General features: G+C 38.3%; 2 protein-coding genes and 4 non-coding genes across 9 annotated transcripts in view; 2 read left to right on the forward strand and 4 right to left on the reverse strand.

The window, feature by feature from the left end:
- Positions 1-26,604, reverse strand: part of LOC125234436 (electron transfer flavoprotein beta subunit lysine methyltransferase-like) — a 73,428-nt gene that overhangs the window by 40,565 nt on the left and 6,259 nt on the right. Inside the window, exon 1 of one of the 4 annotated variants that reach the window (XM_048140689.1) lies at positions 20,338-20,616. The exons of 1 other annotated variant lie outside the window; for it this stretch is intronic. Coding sequence is in view for 1 of the 3 variants with exons in the window: in XM_048140680.1 (XP_047996637.1) it covers positions 10,131-10,136 (6 nt within the window). In the remaining 2 variants the exon portion in view is untranslated. Of the gene's footprint in view, positions 1-9,359; positions 9,498-10,130; positions 10,153-20,337; positions 20,617-26,604 lie in introns of those variants that run through there. 2 more of the 4 variants (XM_048140680.1, XM_048140704.1) reach the window with 2 other exon arrangements.
- LOC125234466 (growth arrest and DNA damage-inducible protein GADD45 alpha) lies at positions 20,670-22,450 on the forward strand. Its single transcript, XM_048140727.1, has 3 exons — positions 20,670-20,945; positions 21,179-21,395; positions 21,793-22,450. The coding sequence occupies exons 1-3, from the start codon at positions 20,884-20,886 to the stop codon at positions 22,003-22,005; spliced, it is 492 nt and encodes a 163-aa protein (XP_047996684.1). The 5' UTR covers positions 20,670-20,883; the 3' UTR covers positions 22,006-22,450.
- On the forward strand, positions 24,379-24,497 carry LOC125242435. Its single transcript, XR_007178875.1, has one exon. It is a non-coding gene; the product is annotated as a 5S ribosomal RNA (ribosomal RNA).
- Trnas-cga lies at positions 24,746-24,827 on the reverse strand. The gene has a single exon. It is a non-coding gene; the product is annotated as a tRNA-Ser (tRNA).
- On the reverse strand, positions 25,269-25,340 carry Trnac-gca. Its single transcript has one exon. It is a non-coding gene; the product is annotated as a tRNA-Cys (tRNA).
- On the reverse strand, positions 26,374-26,447 carry Trnan-guu. Its single transcript has one exon. It is a non-coding gene; the product is annotated as a tRNA-Asn (tRNA).

Genomic DNA, 26,604 nt, shown 5'->3' on the forward strand with positions numbered 1-26,604 from the left:
AGGATTTTTCTCCCGCGGACGCTCCTTATCCTGCGAGCTAGCTGAGGACTCTTAAGGGTGTCTTTCCACCAGAGATGTGTTTATGGATGCGTCTGATATCCACAATCAGCTTAATCGAACCCGTTCCCACTAGAGCTATACTTTGTGGAACAGTGAACATGATTGGTGGATATCAAACACATCCACGTAGCGCATCTCTGGTGGAAAGGTATCCTAAAGGGCCAGCAGCACGCATGTGGGGCTCTAGTGTGGCAGACGTCATAGGCTAACTGTGACTGTTTATCACCAGGCGGATCGTACCCGTATTTACCATGGTGTGGTACCTATGAAAAAAATAATATTGCTGAAATTTATGTTTCAACACAGAATATATAATAGTACAAGTACAGAAGGCTCACTCCTTTGATGTTCACAAAACGCCGCCATTCTAAATTCTTACCTACAGTAACAAACGGACCGCACGCGTGCAGACGACATTGAATTCTATTGCGCCGCGCAAAGGTCGTCGCCACTGAATGGGCCGCGAACTCGCGGCCGCCGGCATGTACTTGTAGCGCGGCGAAAGGATCGCGGAGTGAGCCGCCCCTGGTTTCAATCACTTCCCTTCATCAAATGTATTATTTTTATCTGTTTTTATTTTATCTAAATAGTGGAAAATTGTTATATTTTTGATAAACATCAACGTTAAAAACTTTTTTGCCGCCTAATTCCCCATAAGTTGATACCAGAGACGATGTTTAAATTTTAGGATTTTTTTTTCATAGTAATTTTTCATGCAACTTTTGGTGGTCGAAAAAACGTATTTTGCAGAAATATATTTTACTATATTTTTAGTATGTCATTAAGACACACACAGAGAACTAAAAAAACCAAACTTCGGTTCTGTGGGAATTATTATGACCCCCAACGCTATATCTCCTCTACTATTACTGAACACGTGTGCGGCATCCCTTACCACTTCTTATAGTTATTTGTTATACAAGGGAGCAAAGTTGTATTTTAACGCCGAGTGTGGAATTGAAAAACGAGCAAGTGAAAGGATTCTATAGTTGAACCACGAGCGAAGCGAGTGGTTCGAGAATGGAATCATGAACATACGAGTTTTTTTAACACACGAGAAGTAAAAAACATTTGCACCCGAGTGTAACACAATCCTACCTACAAGTACAGAAGGCCCACTGCTTTGATGTTCACGGCATGCCGCCTTTTTAAATGCCTACAAAATTCTAACAAAGAAACGAGCCGCACGTGCGCGGCGTCCGGCGATAGGGTTGCCTATGGATTAAAACGAATTAAATAATACTGAGGTAAAATGTTATACTATTATATTCAGGTCTTGGGTACTTTCTAGGTATATATACAGTAGTAGTTATATATTTTTGTTTAAGTTCCAACATCACAAGCCTTATTGAACCTTTCCGGGGGACTTAATCAATAGTAGATCTGTGTAAAGATGTCCTATGGTATTTATTTTATCCAGATATTTATTTAAGTAAACATTATTTAAGTAGTCATTCCACACGCGGACAACCTTAAAAAAAATTCGCGACGTAAAGTAACAATAGAAAGTGCGAACGTGCGTTCCACGAGAACGGGCGGCGCGCCACCCCTGATTAGGCCGCGAACTCGCGGCCGCCAGAATGTACTTGTAGCGCGGCGATAGAATCGCGGAGTGAGCCGCCCCTGCTATAGCGAGGAAACTACAACGCAAAAAATGCGTTTATCACTGCTTCCAGTAGTTCCACAGGTGGTAAATCATCTTTATTACTAGATTCACCTACTTTTATCAATTTTAAAGCAGTTAATTTGACTTTATTCAAGGTCAAATTACTTTACCCACTAGTGGATAAAATGCGTTTTTACCCGCTGGTATTAAAGGACAAATGCGCCGTCAAACACTTGACATCGACTTTAATGTTTTGATAAAGGTCCTCCCACACTAATTAACCCATTTATACTAGCTTCTGCCCGCAGCTTCGCTCGCGTTAAATTCGAAAATTGCGGAATGCTCCATACAAACTTCCACTCCCCATTTTAGGGATGTGGGGGGTTAGAAAGGGACAAAAAGTAGCCTATGTCACTCTCTATCCCTTCAACTATCTCCACTTAGAAAATCACGCCAATTCGTCGCTCCGTTTTACCGTGATAGACAGACAAACAAACAGACACACACTTTACCATTTATAATATTAGTATGGATAGACGAAAAGAAAACTATTTTTTCGAATTTAGCAATAAGCGATATACAGGGTGGTTCCTGATAATGAACCTAACGACGTGTCGAATTCAACGGAAAACAAAACAACACGGTGTATACCTATATTTTTTTTAATTTCATTATTTGAAATTACTCATCGACCTAGTCAAAATACATGAAAATCAAATATAAACGAAAACAAGGTTAATTTGAACAGAACGGAAACAGAGTCATAATACGGCACCGTGTATTTGTTGAATTTTTGCGGCGACGCAACGCTAAAAATCTGCGGCGCGGCACCGCAACGCAAGGACCCGCGGCGCGGCGACGCACCGCAAGTTTTTGCGGTGCGTCGCCGCGCCGCGAGATTTTTGCGGTGCCGCAACGCAACGCAGGTTCTTGCGTTGCGTTGCCGCGCCGCAGATTTTTTGCGTTGCGTCGCCGCAACGCGCCCATGTGGCCAGGCCCTTACTTTCTGCCATCAATAGTTTGCCAGATACTAATTGTTTTAGTTTTAGAAAAATACTTAGACAATCTTTGAATGTTTATTATCTATAGTAGAATCTAGGTGTCAACACACAGTGCTGGGAAGTATTGATTACCAGTAACCCGGTTTTTGTCAGACATTAGCTTTCTCCATTATACACCGAGTATTAATAAATAGGACACCCGTGCAATGTTTCGGAAGCCCTCCTTTCCGTACATTTTCATGACATACATGTCAATGTCACTTTAATTAATAAGCATTCTAATTTTCCAACTTTAATATCCGTGTTATACAAAACTGGATCATCAGACGTGAAGTAAGTCGCTAAACGGCTCGTTTACTTATAGCACGGATAAAAATACAAAATACAATCGTTTATTCAACAAGTAGGCCACAAGGGCTCTTTTACGCATCAATAGGCATAATACATGAACTATTACATTGGACTTTGGAGAAATTTGGAATGAACGGCCTCAAGTGAAACACCGATCGACACAAATACCAAGACCCTGCGCTGGATCCACGTCAAACGGCGCGTGCGCAGCGCCTCACGTAACCGAAGTAACACCCATTAGGCAGTCTAAAGAAAACTGTAAAGGTTGTACAAGAAGGTCCAAGTTGAAAGAAGAATATGTGGTTTCGGAAACTAGTTCAATGGTGACCACGTGATGTGAGTCACGGTAGCGCGTGCATTTGAGAGGTGAAAGGTTACATAATAACTGCATATGATGTGTGACCTTAATTAGGCTATTTGTATTTGAACTGTTGAGGATAAAGATAACAGAAGTGAGATGTTTCGTTCTCTTTCTAGATAGATTTTAAAGCTGATATCAGAGAGAGCAGAGTGCGAATTGGCAAAAGCTGACGCTTCTTAATTAAAACCTCCCATTATTATGGCACGAAATCGTTTACAATAGGTAAGTATATTTAAGTACCAATATTTACACTATCAATATGTTAATGTTATAAAAGAGTCCCGCTGGGGCGTCCCAGGGGCCCGGGACTCCCGTGTTATTTTGGCTACCATACCACTGCTACCAGTGTTGGCGATATTTGCAACTCAGAACATGTTAGTATGTCTATCCCATCTAGGGTGTGCAAACCGGTTAACCGGTTAACCGAAAAACCGGTTAACCGAGACTTTTTGGCCGCTGTTAAAAACCGGTTTTTATAGTCTCTAACCGGTTAATAACCGAAACTGTATTTATTTCTCAAAATTTGGAAAATTAGGCATTAAAAGGTTCAAAAATACGTAATTATTTAATGTTTTGTAATAATAAAGATTTATTTGTTACTTTTCATTGACAACATTATTATCTGTAATGATTTTATTTTAAAAATTAGTCCCGAGTCTACTCAATTATACATTTTATACAATACAGTAGAGCCCAGTTAATATATTACGACTCCGCATAGACCTAACGTCCAACCTCTTACAACGACATAAGCACAGGTATTTATTTGATTTCGTTTGTGATAGTTTTTTTTTATGGGATAGGAGGCAAACGAGCAGACAGGTCACCTGATGGTAAGCGATCACCGCCGCCCATGGACACCCGAAACTCCAGAGGTGTTGGAGGTGAGTTGCCGGCCTTTAAGATGGGTGTACGCTCTTTTATTGAAGATTTGAATTTCGTATCGGTCCGGAAATACCGCAGGCGATAATTCATTCCACAGTTTAGCTGTGCGGGGCAGGAAGTTTCTGGAGAAACGCACAGTTGAGGACTGCCAGCCATCTAAATGATGGCGATGGAAATGTTGTCGCCTAGGGCGATGGCGGAAAGAAGCGGTAGGGAATTAATCAGAACAATTCCTCGGAGCACTTCCCGTTATACATGCGATAGAAAATGCAGAGCGAGGCCACATCTCTACGCAGCGCCAAGGGGTCAAGCCGATCGGAGATATGCTGGCAGTTGACAATTCGAGTCGCTCGTCGTTGGATGCGGTCCAGAGGGAGAAGCTGGTACTGAGGTGCCCCTGCCCATAGATGAGAACAGTACTCCATGTGTGGGCGAACCTGCGCCTTATAGAGCTGAAGGCGGTGGGCTGGAGTGAAATACTGTCTCGATCTATTGAGCACACCCAGCTTTTTTGAGGCCAGTTTGGCCTTACCTTCTAAATGACCGCGAAACTGGACTGCACTCGAAATGTCAACGCCAAGAATTCCTATACTGGCTGTGGCAGTGAGGGGAATGCTCTCAAAAAAGGGTGATGCGAAAAACTCTAACTTTTTTGCGGTAAACGCGCAAACCTGTGTCTTGGTGGGGTTAAATCGGACTAAGTTAAGTCGACCCCATTCAGAGACTTCTTTCAAGGAGGTCTCAATTTCAGACACAAGTTTGTTCCGGCTCTCGATGACGTTTTCCCGAGAGATATTGGTGCGGCCGGTGTAAGTAGCATCAACCATACTATCATCCGCATAACAATGAATGCCGCTGGTTTGCAGCATGTCATTGATATGCAAGAGGAATAGCGTAGGTGATAGCACACAGCCTTGGGGAACACCAGCATTCACAGGCATGGAGTCAGAGCATTTACCGTCAAGACCTTTATGCTTCTGTCTGTCAGGAAGCTACCCACCCAAACACATAATCTCTCGGGAAGCCCGTAGGATGGTAACTTCGAAAGAAGTGCTCTGTGCCAAACGCGATCAAACGCTTTCGCGATGTCCAAATTAACGGCCAATGCCTTCATCTCGATTGCCTGTGCCCAACGATGTGTCAGGTTAACTAGAAGATCACCAGAGCGGCCTCTACGGAAACCGTATTGTTGGTCACTAAGCAGCTGGTGGTCCTCTAGGTACCGTAGGGGCTGGCAGTTGATGATGGATAGTATGAAAGTACATCCGTTTATTACGACTCCCTGTCTTGCCTACAACAAGTAGCAAGATTACATTGTGGCCACGTAACTTTTTGGAGTATTGCTTTTAAAATTTTAACAATTTGTTTGCCTCGGGTCTAATCTTATAAGCTAAATAGAACCCAATTTGTATTTTTCGATTGCGTATAAACTAGCTTTACTTACAAATGATGAGCAAGTACGCATACTAAAAAGGACTTTTCTAACTAAACAAGTCACAATAAAATAAGGTATTAATACTATGATGATAATAATACCCTGTAAATAAACCTATTGATTGAAATGTTTTAGTAATAGAGATGTAGATATTACTTTTAATTAAAAGAAATGAAATTCGTTTTGTACGACATCTGGTTAGTACGACGTAATATCAGCGGTCCCTTGAACGTCGTTGTCTACCGACGGACCGGACGACCGGAGTCTACCGTATATTTCAAACTATATTTTTTAAAAGAAAGGTAAAATGGAGATCTTGGTTTTCTTACATCAATGGCTTGTATTACTAGGGGCTCTGGGAGCTGTAGACCTTCGCTACATGCCTAGAAAACGCAAAACTGACGAATCACATTCAAACCACACAAGCCTTTTTTAGCAATTTCCGCATTTACCAAATTTCCAAAAACTGGATAAAAATGATCTTCATCGTGCAAGTAATACCTGCTACGATATCATCAACATCAGAATTCTTAAAGGTGATGGTAATTATTGCGTAGTACGGCCATTACTAAAAATCCTCAAAACCGGTTAATAACCGGTTAACCGGTTTTGAAGGAAAAGTCTCGGTTATTAACCGGTTTTTTAAGTTAACCGGTTTTTGCATACCCTAATCCCATCCATCCATGATATTTCATAAGATTATGAAACATTTCTAAAGTAAATGCCTTCATTATTGAGTGACCACACTCCGACTTCCCTTGCTTCCCTAAATAGTAAATGATCAAGCAAGCCATGGAATTTAGGCAATTAGCGACTAAAAAATCGTGCGGCGCAATATCGGTGTGGCAAAGTCATCGTTACTCGCGGCGGCGCCTCGCTATCTTATCACTTATCACCTTATCTTATCACTTATACTTACGCCCAGCACGCGACGTCGAGCGATTAATTAGGTGTATGTGATGATAACTTTCACGCTTCGGCCAAGAGCGACGAATTTAATCAGACATGAACTCTGCTTCTCTGATTGAGTCGTGTTGCTGTTGCTACGCGTGGCGTTGTTATGGCATAGTTTATGTAAGTATGTGTAACGGTTTCATTTTATGGTTCCTATTTACTCGTAACCTGGAATACTCCTACGTCTCCTACTTGTTACATTTTGGAGTGTTTTCGGCATTTATAACCAGACTCCATTACATCCTCAACATTCTAGGGGGAATGTCAGAGTTTCACTTCCTTTTAACCCCTCAATTGCCAAAAGTGGCACTGAAACTTGAGTAGTTTGTCTTCGACTATCTACCCCATTTGGGAATGCAGGCACGAATGTACGTATAGAAATAAAGAGATGTAGGTGTGCATATTAATATAACGCCATGTGCGTAACCCAGTTCATCGATTTGAGTCTGAGATGAGACGCATTACCTCTTCACACATTTTACTCCACGTTCCATCTCTGCTGGCCATCTGTATCGATAATTAAAGGTCATCTGGTAGTTAAAAGGATATTAACTTCAAACCAATACGCATTACCTCTGAACGTGGTAATAGCCACGTGCCTTTGTAGCAATTTGTTGTGGGTACTTGAGAGGCCGGTTAATGATAAAATAACAGTAATTAGTTCATTCTATTTACCTAATTATTCCAATTAATGTTAATTTCTAATGTTATTTTCCTATAAATGGATCTTCTTAGGACACAAACGGTGCATTGCCTTTTATCTAAAACGCATTTCATGTCATAGGCCACAATATCACTGGGTCACCACGAGGAGGCGCGCCGCATGACAAAGTCGAAGTTTATCAGAGTCGTTTTAAACGCGAGTTATCAGAACACACTTGGCAAGTTGGCACTACAATCTGCAAGTAAGCCACACTGGCTACTAAATCAACAAAATGTCTCGTGATGCTCAAGTCAAGTATAAGTTGTATAAATATTGACAGTATTGAAACGGGTAAGTACGAACACTACGAACAGTACGAGTACTGTTCTGGGACGAATGTAAAGTGTAAACCTTCATAGACGTTTATGGTATTAAAATATGGTTTCTGGATTTGTATGAATCTCCGTTTGAAACCTGATAAGGAGGCCTATAAATTTAAGTGTTGATGTTGCTATGTCGACACTGTCAGTATTTTTAACAAAAATGCTAATCGTAAATGTACAAAGGTCAGAGCTCATGATATATGTAACTTTAAGCATTTCAGTAGATGCTGCATGCGTAGCCGAATGGCACAAACGCTCACGAAACGCTCATGATAATATCTCTTTCATAGCTATCTATCACTATCGCTCTTGCGTATTGGCGCGACAGAGCCAGACTACATTTCTGCGGCGTTTCGATTTCGTTTCGCTACGGGGCCTGGTAAGATTAGGTATCTTTATAATTGAGATCGGTTTGTTACAATATCATTTGCATATGTGATTTATTATGTTATTACCGATAGTCTTAAAATCACCCTACATGGTTAATATCCTAATCGTCATCAGCGATGACGACAACATAAAGAAACAAATTATCATTGTCGTCTGTAACTTTTTAATTTATTTGTTATTTCTTGGATACTATCCTCACCAGTTTCCATACCTTATTGCCATGGCATTAAAATCTAATACTAAATTGTAGTTGATACAAAAACACAGTTCAAGCCGAGCCTCTCTGACGTTCACGTTTGACGCCAACGAATAAATTACTACGTTATGATTAAATCAATCCTCACGAGAGACCGGGTCAACTGTCAAGTGGGAATCGATGATTGTTTACAAACAGACAGCAGACTGTCACAAATGTCGCGTGGACTCAATTTTCATATCACATACATATCATACTCAAAAATATCCCATTATCCCATAGCATAGCAACATCATCCACCACAGTAATAAGAGCTTGATACAGGGTGTAACAAAAATGGTGGTGATCCGTTTAAGGGCGTATTCAGTGTCGTATTCTCATCAGGAAAAAGTAGGATAAAATTTTTTTTCGCAAAAAATTTTTTTATCTTTGTATGGAGATTCGACCGATTCGCGCGGCCCGGCTCATACAAAAGTGAAAATTTTTTTAGCGAAAAAAAAATTTTCTTCTACTTTTTCCTGATAAGAATACGATACTGAGTACGCCCTTAAACGGATCACGACCATTTTTGTTACACTCTGTATAGTACCCTATTTATGACACGATTTTTGAATTTTTGTGTTTGACTGTACATTTTTTTTAACTACCAGTTGCCTGCACACACAGTTTAGGCACACCTCGGACACTGGCGATCAAATATATGAAAGAGGCGCGTTCCTAGCACACATTCTAAGCTCGTGTACCTACACGCGTACTATGCTTGTATGAGTGAAATATGACAGGTCGACTGTTCGCGTTTTTGACAGGCGGTAACTGTGAGGTAACCGAGAGGGGGTGGGCGGCACTTTCAGCGGGGAGCGGGAGTGGCCATACTGTACGATAGTACTCTTTATTATACTGTGGTTTAGGGTATGAATAAATAGGTTACAGATTTACAGGTCCATGGCATGAGCCGCGTAAGCTGAAAGTTTGGTTCGAATGATCTAAATGTTCAGACAGCCATTGCTTCATGCTGGGTCAATAGTCTATATAAGCAATGAGTACATACCTAGTCAGATAATTTAAAATATGCAAATTAGAGAAGATCTACATACCGCATATCATGATGACAGATATAATGTATCTGACGCAAAATTCCGCCTTCCATTAGCATAGCGACTTTACTCAGCTAAAATAAAACCAGTTTTATTACGAGGATAACTGATTGGGGTCTCGCTGACGCAAATTATATCCACGCGGACTTCGGCCAAAGAAACGGTTTCATAAAACCTGTCTAAGAGGAAACTGAAGATAAAAAATATATAATAGTGAACGAGACGATAGTTGCTCTGGGTATTGTAGAACATGTTGTGCGTCATACGATTATAAATAGATACTATAATGCAGAATATGTTATGATAATAGAATGTATTACAGGTGCAGTTGACACTGTGTAATTATAAACTTATGTTAAAGTATGTATTTAATTTACAAATTAAGCTATTTGTCTATTTGCGCTATCTTTAAGGATGGTGGAATGTTTAGTGATTTATTTACCTTTGTAATATATTACGTCAATGCCTTACTGATTACAGTTTTATAGTATTTACAGAAAACAAAACAATTATCTATGGTATTATTATCAGGTAACATTTAGATGGAGTTATATATTTTAAGTATAATTTGTGCCTAGTCTTCAGGAAACATTTTGTTGCGTGGTTGTATTTCATCATCATCAAACTTTTCAAGAATTTTCATTCTCGACTCCAACTCTATTTGTTAACTTAGAGGGTTTTAGTAAACGAAATTTAATTTAATTTTATAAATAAAAGATTTTTTATTTTTAACTGAATATTGGACGTCTGTAACACCAGACATCTTTTTACCTGCATATCTGTTGTTTTCCACTTTTCTCGATCCCGCCACGTTTTGGCACACATTCCGATACAAGAAACCGTGTTATCGTCATCGAAATTATCAGACAGATATTTTTAAACCGGCGCCGTGGAATAATAATGCGCAATGAAAGCGCTCGTTGCGAAATCTTATTTGTATTGGTTATCAATATTGTTTGTTTCTACTGTTTTACAGAGAATGTTACCATTACCAAACGGCTGCTGGACAACAAAATAGGATATAAATCAGCGAACGACTTGCATCATTACATTAGCAATATCATCCAGAAAAGCTGGTCTTTTTGGAGCTTATTTTTCTGTCACTACGTCACTATAGTATATTGGCACGGTCCTGGTCTAATGTGAAGAAAGATCTTCTATACGAAGTTTTTCTGCTGGAAATCAAGAATAAGAAAGTACTATCCCACTAGTCGATGGTTGCTTTGTTGCTGCTTCACTTTTTTTTATACTAACCACCGACGGGCAAACAAGCATACGGTCCGCCATACGGAAAGCGGTCACCGTAACATATAGACGCCTGCAACTCAAGAAGTGTCACATGCGCGTTGCCAACCCATTAAAAACTTGTGCACTCGCTTATGCTGTGTTAAGTACACAGCAAAAAGTAGTGTACAAGTTCTAAGGAGGGCTCGGGTTGCTGACGACTCAAAGGGGAACAAATTAGTTCCGTAGGTCCTTCCGTCGCCAGCACACCGTACCCTGGTTGAGCTCTGGCAGCCTTACTCACCGGCAGGAACACAGCACTATGAGTAGGGTCTAGTGCTATTTGGCTGCGGTTTTCTGTAAGGCGGAGGTACTTCCCCAGTTGAGCTCTGCTCTAGATTCGAGCGACATTCACATAATGCATTTTAAGGTAAGGTACCTAAGGGACAACCCGGACAACACAGGGTGTAGCGCTGGGGTAAGCCAAAAGATGTATAAGCAGGTACATATTTAATTGAAACTAATAGTGCACTTCACAAACTACTCAACTCAATAAATGACGTGACGTGAGTAAACACTCGAAAAATCATTTGATAGCGGCGTGAATGCACTCATATCAATTATACTAATTACTCGACATTCATAATTAGCTTAATCTTCAAGAACCCTTATGAAATGGGCCATAAATAGATTCAACTTCTCTAATCGATTGGTAATCGATTAATGTGTTTGGATTATGCGACGTTCTTGCCAATGTCTCTTCTTCCTGTTCGCAATTCTGGACAGTCTGAATTCTACGCAATTAGTATTTCACCTCATTCGCTATTGTGCACAGTTATTACTTGTGTACAATAGCGATTCTTCCTGTTCGCAATTCTGCACAATCTAAGTTCCACACAATAGTTATTTCGCCTCATTCGCTACTGTGCACAGCCATTATTTGTGTACAGAATAGTTTCTTCCTATTGTATCTTGTATCTTGTATCTTGTATTCTTAACTCTACGCAATCCGAATTCGACGCAATAGGTATTTCACCTCATTCGTTATTGTGCACAGTCATTATTTTTATACAGTATAGTTTCTTCCTATTCGCAATTCTACACAATTCGAATTCCACACAATAGGTATTTCACCTCATGCGCTATTATGCACAGTCATTATTTGTGTACAGTATACTTTCTTCCTATTCGCAATTCTACACAATCTGAATTCGACTCAATAGTATTTCACCTCATTCGATTTTATGCACAGTCATTACTTGTGTACAATCTCGTTCTGCACAATCTCAGCTTCGTCAATCCCCGCAAACACGTACACATAGAAACGCAGAAATCTCCTTACATGAGCTTATACGTCGCTGAGGAGTTTCGTTATGATCTATTATCAGCAGTTCTACTTCATCAAATGTCACAATGTGAACTATTATAGCATGACAAATACGAACGTTTCCCGAAAAATACTTAGTAAATAGTAGTAGTAATTATTTAGTAAATATTGGCCTATACCTATAGTCAGCAAAGGTTCGATTTTATTTACATTTTGTTTACAACTTTTACAAGATATTGATATGGTGACTGGTTAGATTTAATTTATATTGAAATTGGGTGTCAAAATTGAAAACAGTGCCTGTAACAACGCCATCTGACACCTAAATTTTATTTTTGCTGAATGTTGCTGAATGTGTATAACGGTAGTTAATATTAATAATGCTATTTGGATCTTTGCCTACTCTAGTGCGTCGCGGAAGGCACTTTCTGCGTTTCTATGTGTGCGTATTTGCGGGGATTGAGGAAGCTGAGATTATGCAAAACAAAATAGTACACAAGTAATGACTGTGCATAAAATCGAACGAGTTGAAATACTATTGGGTTGAATTCAGATTGCGTAAAATTGCGAATAGGAAGAAAGTATACTGTACACAAATAATGACTGTGCACAATATCGCATGAGGCGAAATACCTATTGTGTGGAATTCGAATTGTGTAGAATTGCGAATAGGAAGAAACTATACTGTATACAAATAATGACTGTGCACAATAACGAGTGAGGTGAAATACCTATTGCGTCGAATTTGGATTGCGTAGAATTGAGAATAGGAAGAAACTATTCTGTACACAAATAATGGCTGTGCACAGTAGCGAATGAGGCGAAATACCTATTGTGTGGAACTTAGATTGTGCAGAATTGCGAACAGGAAGAATCGCTATTGTACACAAATAATGACTGCACATAATAGCGCATGAGGTCAAAAACTACTGTGTGCAATTCAGAATGTGCAGAATTGCGAACAGGAAGAATCGCCACTGTCCACAAGTAATAACTGTGCACAATAGCGAATGAGGTGAAATACTAATTGCGTAGAATTCAGATTGTCCAGAATTGCGAACAGGAAGAAGTGACATTGGCAAGAACGTCGCATAATCCATCAATAATTCGGTGAATGATACTTAATTTTATAATCTAGTTGATGAATGAATGTTTTCCTCGTGGCCGTTGCTGGCTGATTTTACACACTTGCGCGTGTTTTATTGTTATTGAACGAAAACTGTTTTATATAATTGCATGATAATCAGACAATGATTCGTAAAATCGTAATCGTAATTGTTTCCATGGTAAGGCTAAGGAATAATGAAATTCAAAATTAGATTTTTATTAAAGCACCATGCATGCATCCACTTTTTTAAATTACCTATTATGAAAAGAAAGAAAGGAGGATTTAAATGATTTTTAGAAGTTTTAGAGCCAGATTACATACCTAAGTAATGTATGTCAATAACTTAGAAATTTAGAATAGAAGATAATATTGCTACTTGATATTTAGCTGCGAGGAACATTTATAACATAATCGTACGGTACCTATTTAACTGCACCTTTTCAAAATCTTATCCTTTCAACGTATGTGCACTTACCTAGTGTACATAATGTACTATTATGTTTACTTAGTATTGCAAGAAATGATTCATCGGAAGCCTTGCAGTGTTTGCACTATCATCTATAAGTACCAGGTTAACACGTGCTAGGTTACACAACTGTTATTTCTACGATCTGCTCAAGTACCTACCGTTTTCCGCGTAGCGACGGAAGTTGTACGGTTTTCCACTACCTACTAGGGTATGTAAAAACCGGTTAACTTAAAAAACCGGTTAATAACTGAGACTTTTCCTTCAAAACCGGTTAACCGGTTATTAACCGGTTTTGAGGTTTTTTAGTAAATGGCCGTACTACGCAATAATTACCATTACCTTTAAGAATTCTGATGTTGATGATATCGTAGCAGGTAATACTTGCACGATGAAGATCATTTTTATCCAGTTTTTGGAAATTTGGTAAATGCGGAAATTGCTAAAAAAGGCTTGTGTGATTTGAATGTGATTCGTCAGTTTTGCGTTTTCTAGGCATGTCGCGAAGGTCTACAGCTCCCAGAGCCCCTAGTAATACAAGAAATTAATGTAAGAAAACCAAGATCTCCATTTTACCTTTCTTTTAAAAAATATAGTTTGAATATAGGGTAGACTCCGGTTACAACGACGCTCAAGGGACCGCTGATATTACGTCGTACTAACCGGATGTCGTACAAAACGAATTTCATTTCTTTTAATTAAAAGTAATATCTACATCTCTATTACTAAACCTTTCAATCAATAGGTTTAAATATTTACAGGGTATTATTATTACCTTATTTTATTGTGACTTGTTTAGTCAGGAAAGTCCTTTTTAGTATGCGTGCTTGCTCATCATTTGTAAGTAAAGCTAGTTTATACGCAATGGAAAAATACAAATTAGGTTCTATTTAGCTTATAAGATTAGACCCGAGGCGAACAAATTGTTAAAATTTTAAAAGCAATACTCCAAAAAGTTACATGGCCACAATGTAATCTTGCTACTTGTTGTAGGCAAGACAGGGGGCCGTGCTCGGGTGGAAGTAGCTTTGTTTCCTCAATTTACTAGTAAAACTAAAAACTTTGTCGCTCGTCGTTGCAACCGGACTTGACGGACGGATTCTGTGTAAAATGTGTCGTAAAAAGCGGCTGGTCGTGATAATCGGAGTCGTAATAAACGGATGTACTTTCATACTATCACATACGAAAACCAAATAAATACCTGTGCTTATGTCGTTGTAAGAGGTTGGACGTTAGGTCTATGCTGAGTCGTAATATACTAACCGGACTCTACTGTATTGTATAAAATGTATAATTGAGTAGACTCGGGACTAATTTTTAAAATAAAATCATTATAGATAATAATGTTGTCAATGAAAAGTAATGAATAAATCTTTATTATTACAAAACATTAAATAATTACGTATTTTTGAACCTTTTAATGCCTAATTTTCCAAATTTTGAGTAATAAATACAGTTTCGGTTATTAACCGGTTAGAGACTATAAAAACCGGTTTTTAACAGAAGCCAAAAAGTCTCGGTTAACCGGTTTTTCGGTTAACCGGTTAACCGGTTTGCACACCCTACTACCTACTTATACTTCAAAACTTTCCTTCTATGCTCTGGTTATTGACAATTTTCCATACTCGTACAATCGGGCCAAGGTCAGCAGCAACTTTGATAGCAGAAAGTGAGCAAGTTCAAAGCTATTCTTCTTCTTTGTCTTGGTTCACGATTTTGTGTGGAGTCAATTTAAAAGGGTCTCTCTCTCTCGACCGTCGTTAGCCAAGTGACGGTGGACGGTGGTTCAAAGATCTATGATATGAATTGAAAATAAATACACTTGCAGAGGTAACGTGGCATGACTATGTCACTATTGCCTCATTGTGTCCAATTTTTTATCCTTATGGATAATCGTACGGTTTTACCAACGACTTCCTATGCAAAACTTTCCTCATACCTACACCCGTCTCAGTCTTGTCTGTGCTGGTTTAGATTTAAGGATATTATCGTGCCTTTTATAAGGATGATAGATTATTATACTACATATTTATCCGAATGACGTTGATACTTATTTGTACGGTTTTACCTGCGATTTCGCATTACTGCAAAACTTTCCTCATACACCTGGCTGGCTCTTGGCATATATCGCTGGAATATAGTTTCGTTTCGTGGCTTGTATATTTATCCGCATGGCGACGATAATTATATGGGTTTACCGATTTCTTCGGTAAACAAGGAAATACCTTATTGCCAGTCGATTTTCCCGATACCTACTAATTAAATCAACTTTTTGGTCAGCTTATACGAATAAAAAAGAGAAGTCCCTTTGATTAAGTTTACCAGAATATCTACATTTAAAGGAAAATAATTGAGATAACTACACAAAAGGGCTATTATGAAATCCAGAAACATGATCACCTTGAATACCAAAATCAGGTTTATGCGATTTTTTGCGACGCTAAAAAGAAAGAAACCTTTCAAGGGCTAGACCTCGAAGCTTCTTTCTCTGTCACTCTAATGACGAAATCGCTGGAGAAAACGAAAAACGATATTGACGAAGTCAGATTTTTGCAGTTATAGCCCAAACTGGCGAGAACGTTATAATAATATAATATAAAACAGGGGCACACAGCACACAGCAAGACTGGGCCTGTCGAGACACGAGCTTCGTCCTCGTAGGAATTTGTAAAAAAAGGGATAAAGGGAAGGGGCGAGGATCCGAGGATGGACCGAAAGAGGTTACAGCACGGGTACACTGCGTCACAAGACTGGTCCTGTCGGGACTCGACCTTCCATTAGGTAAGGACTTGTTGGGGTCCATAAAGAATGCGGCCTTGGTATTGTTATGGTAAATTTTTTCACGTCTTAGTACCAATAGAGAAACCGTAGCGTCGTCTGATGGGGACAATTTTGGGGTGTCAAAACAAACTGGTAGAGTGTGGCTAATGAAATATTGCCCCAACTTTTGGCGGGAAATTCAAAAAATCTAGGGCTCCTACTATACCAAGTGTGACCAGCCCTAGTATTTTTTGAATTTCCCGCCAAAAGTTGGGGCAATATTTCATTAGCCACACTCTAATAAGCTCACTGAACTTTCAAAGTTTCAAAACCTTTCTTAACATAAAGAAGTGATAATAGATATACCATTTCGATTATTAAGTAGTAAGAAAGATCTTACGGTACACGTTTTTGGTAATGGGGAAGTTGTGGTCATGTTTAGAAGCTATTACAGTTTCTGCATGTACTTAGCTATAATATTGATAGATCTAGTAGATGAATATATGTACTGTACGTACCCTATTAACTAAACGTATCGTATTATATAAATATTTACTTGATTTAACGAAGCGTCTAAATACTTGGTACCTGGTATTTAGTAAGAACTCATAACACACCATTTATTATTTAAATTCACGCTAAACAATAACTCGAATTTCTCCACACAGCCATTACCTATTCAAACAGCGCCTGACAGACCAATAAAGAATAATAGATTCCAATAATCCGGCTTTCCATAAAACAACAGAATTCCTAGAAGCAGTTGAAACTAATTTTACTAACTCCAAAATGACTTATTTGCCCTTTAATATGCCTAGAGCTTAAGACCTTCAGGAATAAACAAGGTCAAGGTATAAGAAGGGCTTAAGTACGGTGTTGGTACTGTTGGTTAAAGTAGAAATTGCTTTAATGATTGGAAAGGTTAATAATTAGGTCAGAGCGGTGACCTTCGGTGGCGAGTGGCGACGGATCGATGGACAAACACTGGAGATAGAGAAGGGCAAAGGTCGAGCTACAAGCGTGATGATTAGGATTGTGTGGACTCATCATATACATAATAACAACCGTATGTTTTTCATCAAGTTGTGAAACGTGTGACTTTAGAAGAAAAGAGATAAAGGGAGAGATAAGAGAGAAAGGTAGGAAAGTAATTGTAGGAAAAGGCATACTCGAAATTTAGCTCAGATGAACATTGTGGAAATCAGATGATCACTAAACTATATTCAGTCCTAATCCCATTTAATGGAATTCAAATTTATCTATTTCATTTCAAAGAGTTCATAAGGATGTATCAAAAAACCTAAATTAATTAGTAGAACAAGGAGCTTGAAACAAAACATCCTCCTAATTGTCCTTAAACACCTTTATTTAGGAAAATAAAATTTAAAACAAATTGAGCCAGGAAGCTTCCTTATTATTGTGACAAAATGTACTGGACAATTCACTGAAAACCAAATTAAATAACATAATTCTAAATTAATTTCAGCAAAGCCGCGCGGAAGTAAACACAACAATATTTTATAAACCTATTAATTGCTGTCCTTAATGGGTTTCCCTCCCAATTAATATTAGGAGACTATAATATAGACATGTTAAGGATAAAATATTTAATTATTTATGATATTTGAAAATATTTAACTATGTACATAAATAATTAAATGCTAATTGCAATGATAATATTTAATAACATGGGCTTCCCAGCATAAAACACGGTGAGGTAAATAAATATTCATAATATTATTGAAATTGTATGCCAACAATTCAAAGTAACTGATAGTGCTCTTGCGTCAAAACCAGTTATTAATTATTGCTATCAGTGGTCAGAAACTTTTAGTAAAGTTCAACCATATCGGTAGATGGGCTCTGCGTAACCGAAACTGGGGGTTTTAGGGAAAAACAACAATATGTTTCTGCAGGTTTTTATTGGCATTTAGGGATATTTTGAAGATAATCAAATTGTTAATTACCTGTGTAAAAAAGATGTCCGGGTTTAGATTCTTTTGTACCTGCTTAAAGTGGGATCAGTAGGATCCATAATACATTTGCATAGGCCTCACAAGAAATTCAAGCACATTTTATTTCTTTATTAGTTCATTTAAAATATTTTTCCCCTCACTAGCTCGGAAACACGTGTTTTGTCCTTTAATACCAGCGTGTAAAAACGCATTTTATCCACTAGTGGGTAAAGTAATTTGACCTTGAATAAAGTCACATTAACTGCTTTAAAATTGATAAAAGTAAGTGAATCTAGTAATAAAGATGATTTACCACCTGTGGAACTACTGGAAGCAGTGATAAACGCATTTTTTGCTTTGTAGTTTCCTCGCTATAGTGAGGGGAAAAGTTTTGTGTTACACTCGGGTGCAAATGTATTTTACTTCTCGTGTGTTAAAAAACAACTTTGCCCCCTTGTATAACAAATAACTATTTTTTGTGGGCGGAATGTTTCTAAGAATTAATTGTTTTGATGGTACACCAGTACCAGCACTGATAAATGTTATCTATTCCGTTATTCCATTCAATACGGGTGATTAGTAATTAATATGAGGATCACGCAAAAGCGTTATGATGACTTATTATGAAGAATTGATGCTCATAATAAACATTAATTATGTATAAAAGCAAAGGGTTGGTTTCTGCGCACTTCTTATTGCGAATGTTACCCTGTCATAGTGATACTGATAATCCATATGGACAACGCAATTATATCTCGTTTAATCGGTCTCATAGTCACTATGACGAGGTAAAAATATAAAAAAAATAGCAGTGGCGTATTAAATATTATACATATTAGAAATCATTATTGTTTCAGATTTTAGAAGGGTAAGGATACATTTTATTATTTTACTTTATGGGTTATATTGCAGTGTAGGCGAGAGAGAGAGACCTGTCACTGGAATGTCATAATTTCGTTACCTTTCAACAGTTTCAACCCTTTAATTGCCAAGAGTGGCACTGGCACCGAAACTTGAGTAGTTTCATGGGGCTGTCTCCTCATTAATAGGATACAGGCGTGATTGTATCTGGCTATTTTGTATATACTGCACAGTTGTATTGTATATCATAATAAGAAATTCAGGATAGGTAGCCATGGTTAAATGCAAACAGAATATTTAATTGGACTTAACGAAGAATAATGTAGGAGATAGCTTCTAACCAACTAAGTAAGTAGTATTAGTAACAGATGAAGAAAATAAGACTTAGGACCCTTGTCTTGTAATCTAGTTAGAAACACCAACATCAACATCGCCATAATGTCTGAAGAATCCTGACACCCAGTACGTTCAACCTTTCAACAGTATCAGTCAACAAACATAAACAAAGACAGCGCATGCGCCTGACTAATGTCATGATTAATGGACGTTGATCCAGACGATACCTAACACCTATTATGCAACTGTAAACAATAGGCTTTGCTGCAATTAGGTACCTAATGTGATTAAGGGAACTGTCAATCTATTATGTAACGATTACCTAGATACTGTAAACGGCTGTGGCGATTTGTAAACAGCATGACGAGTGTAAATATTAATTTATTGATAAGAAATCTAGTTGCTTTTGGCATTGATCATTGACATCAATGTAGATTTATTTTATAAATCGTAAATTGTGGTTTTAAACGCACAGTTTAAGTATTTTTTACACTAAACAAGAGTTACCGACAAATACTGTTTCAAAAGCTGAAGAAAGATAAGTAAGTACATATTAAGGAAAGCAAGCAGTGCAATGAGACATGAATATTTTACAAATCTGAATAGTATCTTTTCTAGATTTCGTTTCTTGCTAATTGTGTGCCAAAAATAAAGTAAGTCACTTTGCTTAGCCGATCTGCGACTACGATAATATTTGGCGCTACTGCTAAATCCGGTATCCGGCTTCCATTGCGAAAGAAGTTTGTCAACTGATCAAGCAAAACCAACAAAACGTTCAAGGCTGCTGCAGCGTAAAGCCCAGTATCCGCTATATAGTTTCCTCTCGTTTCCTAACGCCAAAACCCAGCCGCTTGGGATTTCCGACCGCGGACAGTCCGCACGCACACAAACAAACATATAACCTTAATACAAACAAGACACGCTCGTACCCTACCACTTACCCCTCTGTCGCCTGATTACCACGCGCTACGCGGGGCAGGGAAACGAAAGCAAACTGGATATAAACACAGGCACGTTGCAACTTGATTTTGACCTCGCAGAGAAATGCTCCACGCACACATTCACCTAGTTCACTCGCTATCAACGCACACGTGCCTCGTTACTACATAATTTTACTACCACACGTGAAAATAGTCGGCGAATTTCGAGGAATCTCCGTTGATACTGGCAGACACCGTACGCACACATGTAAAGATAAGCGTCGTCTGCGCATGCGCCAGGGAAGCGATAAAAGGGCGCGTCGCGTAATGGCGGGCACATTCCTCACTCTACGCTCGAAGCGACACCACGCCGGTCTAGCTCGCGAAGTTGTGAAATTATTGTGACATAACCCATTCAAGGTTCAACAAGTGGTTTAGTGAACCCAGCGCTTGGATTGCACCATTTTTAGTGAAATTGTAGTGCTCCCAGTGAAAATTCCCACGCACTCCAGGAAAGTGCCAGAAATTAGTGATATTTACGAACTGAAAAGCATCAAGTTATCCAATATGTACAAGGATTCAGTGGTTCCAGTGAAGATGGAGAGCTTCAGCGGAGTGGCCGCGAAAAGGTAACTATCTAAAGATCGTGGCATCAAAATTAACAATTTACTAGGAGTTTTAAGAAAGAAACATTGACGTAAAAGTGCTAATTAGTGTAAACTTGAATGCAATTAGATGACTTGCTAGAATCCTACTTAGTGTTCAATTTAAAAACTTTTATAACTGCAAAGAACTCCACTAGAACTGGTGTTCCACAGGGTACCATCAGACCAGCATTCTAACTGTACATTATTATTTCTAGCCCAATGGGCCAATGCATCAAGACGGTGCTCCGACGGGCGTGTGCGGAGAAGCGCCTGACGGTGGGCCTGCTGCCTGCCATCCAGTACCTGTCCAGCAACAGCACGGGCGCGCTGTTCTGTTTCACCACCGAGGCGCCCCCTGGCGACAGCGCCACGCACATGCAGGAGGTGCTGCTGCAGGCCTTCTGCGATGAGAACGACATCTATGTCATTAAGGTAACTATCACTTTGAAAATACCAACCTAATTTATTTTTAATTTGTTTTGATCTGGTTCTTGCTATTTGGGCTATGTAACTGGTCCTATAGTTAAAACATTTCTTATTATCCTGTTTTGAGTTGTGAGTTATGCCCTTTGGTTTGAATGATGCTCCCTAATTACTTGACCAATTTATTAAGTTATATCGATTTTTCCGGATTCAAATTAGAAATGAAATGACGTGAATGGACTTTACAAATATTAATTATAGACGAATTAAGGAAGCTCGAACTACATTTTTAAACTTGCTATAATTCACATAATTACTAATTACTATGTTTGCACTATAAAAAGTTTATTTCAAGAGTCTGTTGATGATGAGCAAACCATTAACGTATGTATTTCTTTGTCTCCAGGTTGACTCAGAAGCCAAAATGCGGATGATCCTCGGATTCCCCGCCTTGGATTATAGCTGCGTGTTGGTCCACTCACCATACACAGACCCCTTCAGCGACAGCCAGGAAATAGACCCCTCAGTCCTCACAGACAGCGAGAAACACTTAATTGACCACTGCGAGAGGAACTGGGGATGCTCCCAGGTGCCAGTCATTAAGCTACCCGAGAAGTGAACCCGATAAAAGAAAAATCTACGAAAAAAAAGATGCCTTTATTGGATTATTTGCAACTTGGTTGCACTGCCGCGCCGGTCGGCCATATTTAATTTGGCTTTGGCGTTTAACGCCATCTAGTGTTCGGTAGCTGCGCTAAGTCTTGTCCGCTTGGGCGAAAATTCTGATGTTCACTTGTTGTGGATGAAAAGATTTTTTGGAATTTTGAAATGTTTCTAAAATCACTTCAATTTGAACATTTCTTGTATTGTTAGTTGATCGCCATTTCGGCTTGTTTGTTTGTAAAATTAACACGTTATTGACTTCATAAGAAATGTTGTATTCAAGTATTGTAACGATAACATAAAAAATAGAGATAATTAACTGCTAAGACGTTTTCTACTTTTGTAATTATATGAACAGTATTATAATTATTAAAAACAGAGTTGAATAAAAACAGTTACATCATATGTTGGTTTTATTTTATATTTTTAAGAAATGGACATAAACAGGGAAGCATTTTTGTCGGTAGAAAATGTAACATGTTAAAATAGAATTAGTAGCTCCGATAAAATCTGAGTTTTAATGTAAAATACCCTATAATGGACGGTGATGTCATTATGGACAAAAAAATAAAAATCCTTAAAAATAAGTATCTAAAATTAGTTTCTAAAAACTGACGGCATTGTACCATAAACAAGCGTCATAGAGCTGCTTAATTTTGAAGTTTCATTTAATTCGATTATTTCTGAAGGATTGGGCGGCAAGATAAAAATCATCAGTTTACTGAAAAAAATATCAAGAGTTGAGTTCATGTATAAAATAATAAAAAAATAATACTCGGTGTAAACTTAAATGAGTTTTACCACAGAATATATAATAGTACAAGTACAGAAGGCCCACTGCTTTGATGTTCACGTAATGCCGCCTTTATAAATACCTACTAAATTCTAACAAAGAAACGAGCCACACGTGCGCAGCGTCGGACGATAGGGTTGCCTATAGATTAAAACGAATTAATACTCAGATAAAATGTTATATTATATCATATTTAAGTCTTAGGTATATATACAGTATTTATATAGAGGTATTTTTGTTTAATCCCTAACATCACAAGACTTATTGAACTTTTCCGTGAAGACTTATTGAATTTTTGTTTAATCCCTAACATCACAAGACTTATTGACTTAATCATTAGTAGATGTGTAAAATTGTCCTATTTATTCATGATGTCATTTAACTAAGCATTATTAGCCATTGCACATGCGGACATCGCATATAAACCTTAATAAAAACTCGCTACGTAAAGTAACAATAAAAAGTGCGAACGTGCTTTCCGTGAGAACGCGCGCCACCCCTGATTAGGCCGCGAACTCGCGGCCGCCAGCATGTACTTGTAGCGTGGCGATAGAATCGCGGAGTGAGCCGCCCCTGGTTTTACTTACAGCATTAAGCATGAGATAAGGTATAAAACATACTAGTTTGATGCTCCAAAGATATAAAGAAATAGCGTTATTTTGCGAGTGTCCATTACTGGAACCGAAAAACTGCGTACCTCCTATGATGGACAAGGAACAAATTACAAAACCAAAATTTATAAGAAACAAGAAACAATCCTATGTTAAAATAACCCAAACTAATTTTATTTATGGTATATAAAATTGACTCAGTGAAATATCAAAAACAGGCGAAAATTGTTCTTAAACTGTCCATGATTGGGTTCGTTACCTTAGTAGAATATAATATGATGTTTGCGAATTTTTCTACTGGCAAATTTGTTTCCGTAGACTACGAGAGACCAGATAAAATAAAATCTCTTTACAGAGATTCAGGTATAGCGAGAAACCAGTAAAATAGCAAAAATTATCATATACATTAAGTATATAAATTTTACTAGTAAGACTAAAAAGGATTGAAAATAATATATTATCTCTTTGATATAACTAAACGATATACATCCATAAAACAGAGCTGTTTTTTGTGTAGACGCATAGACAGATAAAAATTAAATCTAAGAAAAAAAACGTACCTCGGAACCATTAAGAAAAATGTATATTCGTGTAGGTGGCGCTACACTTTTGGTTGATTCTCGGCTAGAGTGCGCTAATATTCATATCTGACAATTTTAATTATTTTCAAACATATCAAATTAAGAATAAGTCTTGTCAAAATTAAATTTCAAAAGTTTCAATCCTGTTTAGAGAGATGGCAGGAATGTTAAGAGGGTCAAGGACAAATTGATAAAACGAATATTTGGCTACTCACTCATACCATCTAGTGAGGAGTAGCATAATATAGAAATAGGACTAATTATTAAAATTACATCTAGCACTTCTTCAGTGAACTAATTAGGTTAACATTTCGAGACTGTACAACATTTCTGCACCTCCCATCGCCAACGTCCATACCACGTTGAATACACCGGTTCTCGTCCGATCACCGAAGTTAAGCAACGTCGGGCGAGGTCAGTACTTGGATGGGTGACCGCCTGGGAACACCTCGTGTCGTTGGCTTTTTGCGATTATGCGTAATTTTTTTCTCGTATTTTTGCATATCTCTTATTGTTCCTAACATGAAATCATATTTTAAGAAATTTAATTATTTGGCCATTAAAACAATAAAATACCGTTTAAAAATAAGTAGTTAGAGATGTGTTAATTGTACCTACATTGCTTGGTAAATTGGTAAAATAAAGTACATCACGTTTATAAAACGCCGAATTTCTGTGAAAAAGCGTTTGGTTGGGCAAAGCAAAAAGATTCGCAGCCGGTAGGATTCGAACCTACGCTCCCAGAGGGAATCTGATTTCGAGTCAGACGCCTTAACCACTCGGCCACGACTGCCATGGCGGCGAGATCGAATTTACCCTTCAGTTACTATACAGCTTTATCATGTTCATTGATAATCAAAAGTTTGTTCCCCGTACACGCCGTACAGTTCGTAACATAACTTTCAAACTAGTTGCGTTTGACAAGCAAGCACCAAACCAAACAAAACCATTTTTTTTAACCTCCGACGCAAAAACGACGACGACTGTTATAAGTTTTACGTGTCTGTCTATTTGTCTGTCTGTTTGTGTGTGTGTCTGTGGCATCGTAGCTCCCGAACGGATGAACCGATTTGGTTTTGGGTTTAAAAAGCGTTGTATGTAAAAAAAACTGGTGGGCAGTTTTAGGAGTCATCACAAGCATCACAATTTACTGTAAGGCGAAAATTTTACATCGACTAAAATATTTAAATATAAAAATCGTATTGCAGAAAAAATGCAAAAAGGCGATTGAGCCAGGGGACACCCGGGTTTGAACCGGGGACCTCTCGATCTGCAGTCGAATGCTCTACCACTGAGCTATATCCCCGATGTGAGACACGGTGAAAACAGGGTTCTTAAACAATGACCCTGACTTGTAGCTCGATCAATAAACGAAGTAATTTGTTGGAACATTTGCGAAGTTATGGGATAACAGAAGAATAAATTTTGTTCAACTGCAAGGGCAGTTTTAAATGCTTTTTAGACTTTATGGCTTTGGTATAAGGAGTAAATTTCTATGCTGACGCAGTCATAGTTGTTATCTTGTTGAAACTGATAGTTACAGTGGAGTGCATGTGAATAAGTTCGAGTCGTTTCAAAACTGAACATTTTAATAAAGCTGAAAGATGATATGGAACTTTAAAGCGGCTTATTAATAATAAGTGCCTTATTAAACAAGCTATTGTTGTACAAAAATTATAAAAAATAAATCACTACGTGATAAATTCGTAGGAATTGAAAGCTATTGTATAAGTCATTGATGGAAGGGACGGTAAAGTTGACGTGGTTCGATCAGAGATCAAGAAATTTACAGATTTTTACAAGCTTATATTCCACTTGCCTTGTTAGGTTAGTAAGTATGTTAGTTTGGGTCAAAACATAGAAGCTAAATTTGACCCACTTCTCGGTTTCCGATTGTGCTGAAATTTTGGACACATATGTAAATCACGTGACAATGCAATATTATGGTATCATGGAGCTGATCTGATGATGGAGCAGAAAGCTGGTAATAGGAACTATGTTATGAAACGTCGTATTCCCAAATCCCCATCGAATAAGGGGTTTTTAGAAACGTCTCGGAAAGCAGTAGGTAGATGACTGTTGAAGAAAAGGTACAGTCGGCGATAAAGCTTGTGCCAAAAATGAAATTTTTGCCAAAAAACTTATTGTAGTCCGATTAAGTAGTCCAACCGAGTGAAAAAAACATACATGTTGTTCGATCGGTAGGACAAGGGCAGTAAGGCGAGGACCATGTGTGGCTAGAGGAAAAATATTGTTTACTTTCGTACCATTTACGTAGCAGTGTGTTAAAAAAAAAGAAACAAGCAAATAAGCAAAGTTGAAAGAAAAGCAAAAAGAAACGCCCCCGGGTGGGCTCGAACCACCAACCTTTCGGTTAACAGCCGAACGCGCTAACCAATTGCGCCACGGAGGCGATGGTGGCACCGCCCAAATTGCGTAACACTTGCTAAACCCTCCAGTGACTAACTAGAATCGGAATTAGGAACGATAAAATTGATAAAAGAACAGGGTGGCTAGCCGAATGGCACAATCGCTCACGAAACGCTCACGAAACGAAGCGCTAGTAGATA

The sequence above is a fragment of the Leguminivora glycinivorella genome, chromosome 2 (assembly GCF_023078275.1).
Source record: "Leguminivora glycinivorella isolate SPB_JAAS2020 chromosome 2, LegGlyc_1.1, whole genome shotgun sequence".
Taxonomy (NCBI): Eukaryota; Metazoa; Arthropoda; class Insecta; order Lepidoptera; family Tortricidae; genus Leguminivora; species Leguminivora glycinivorella.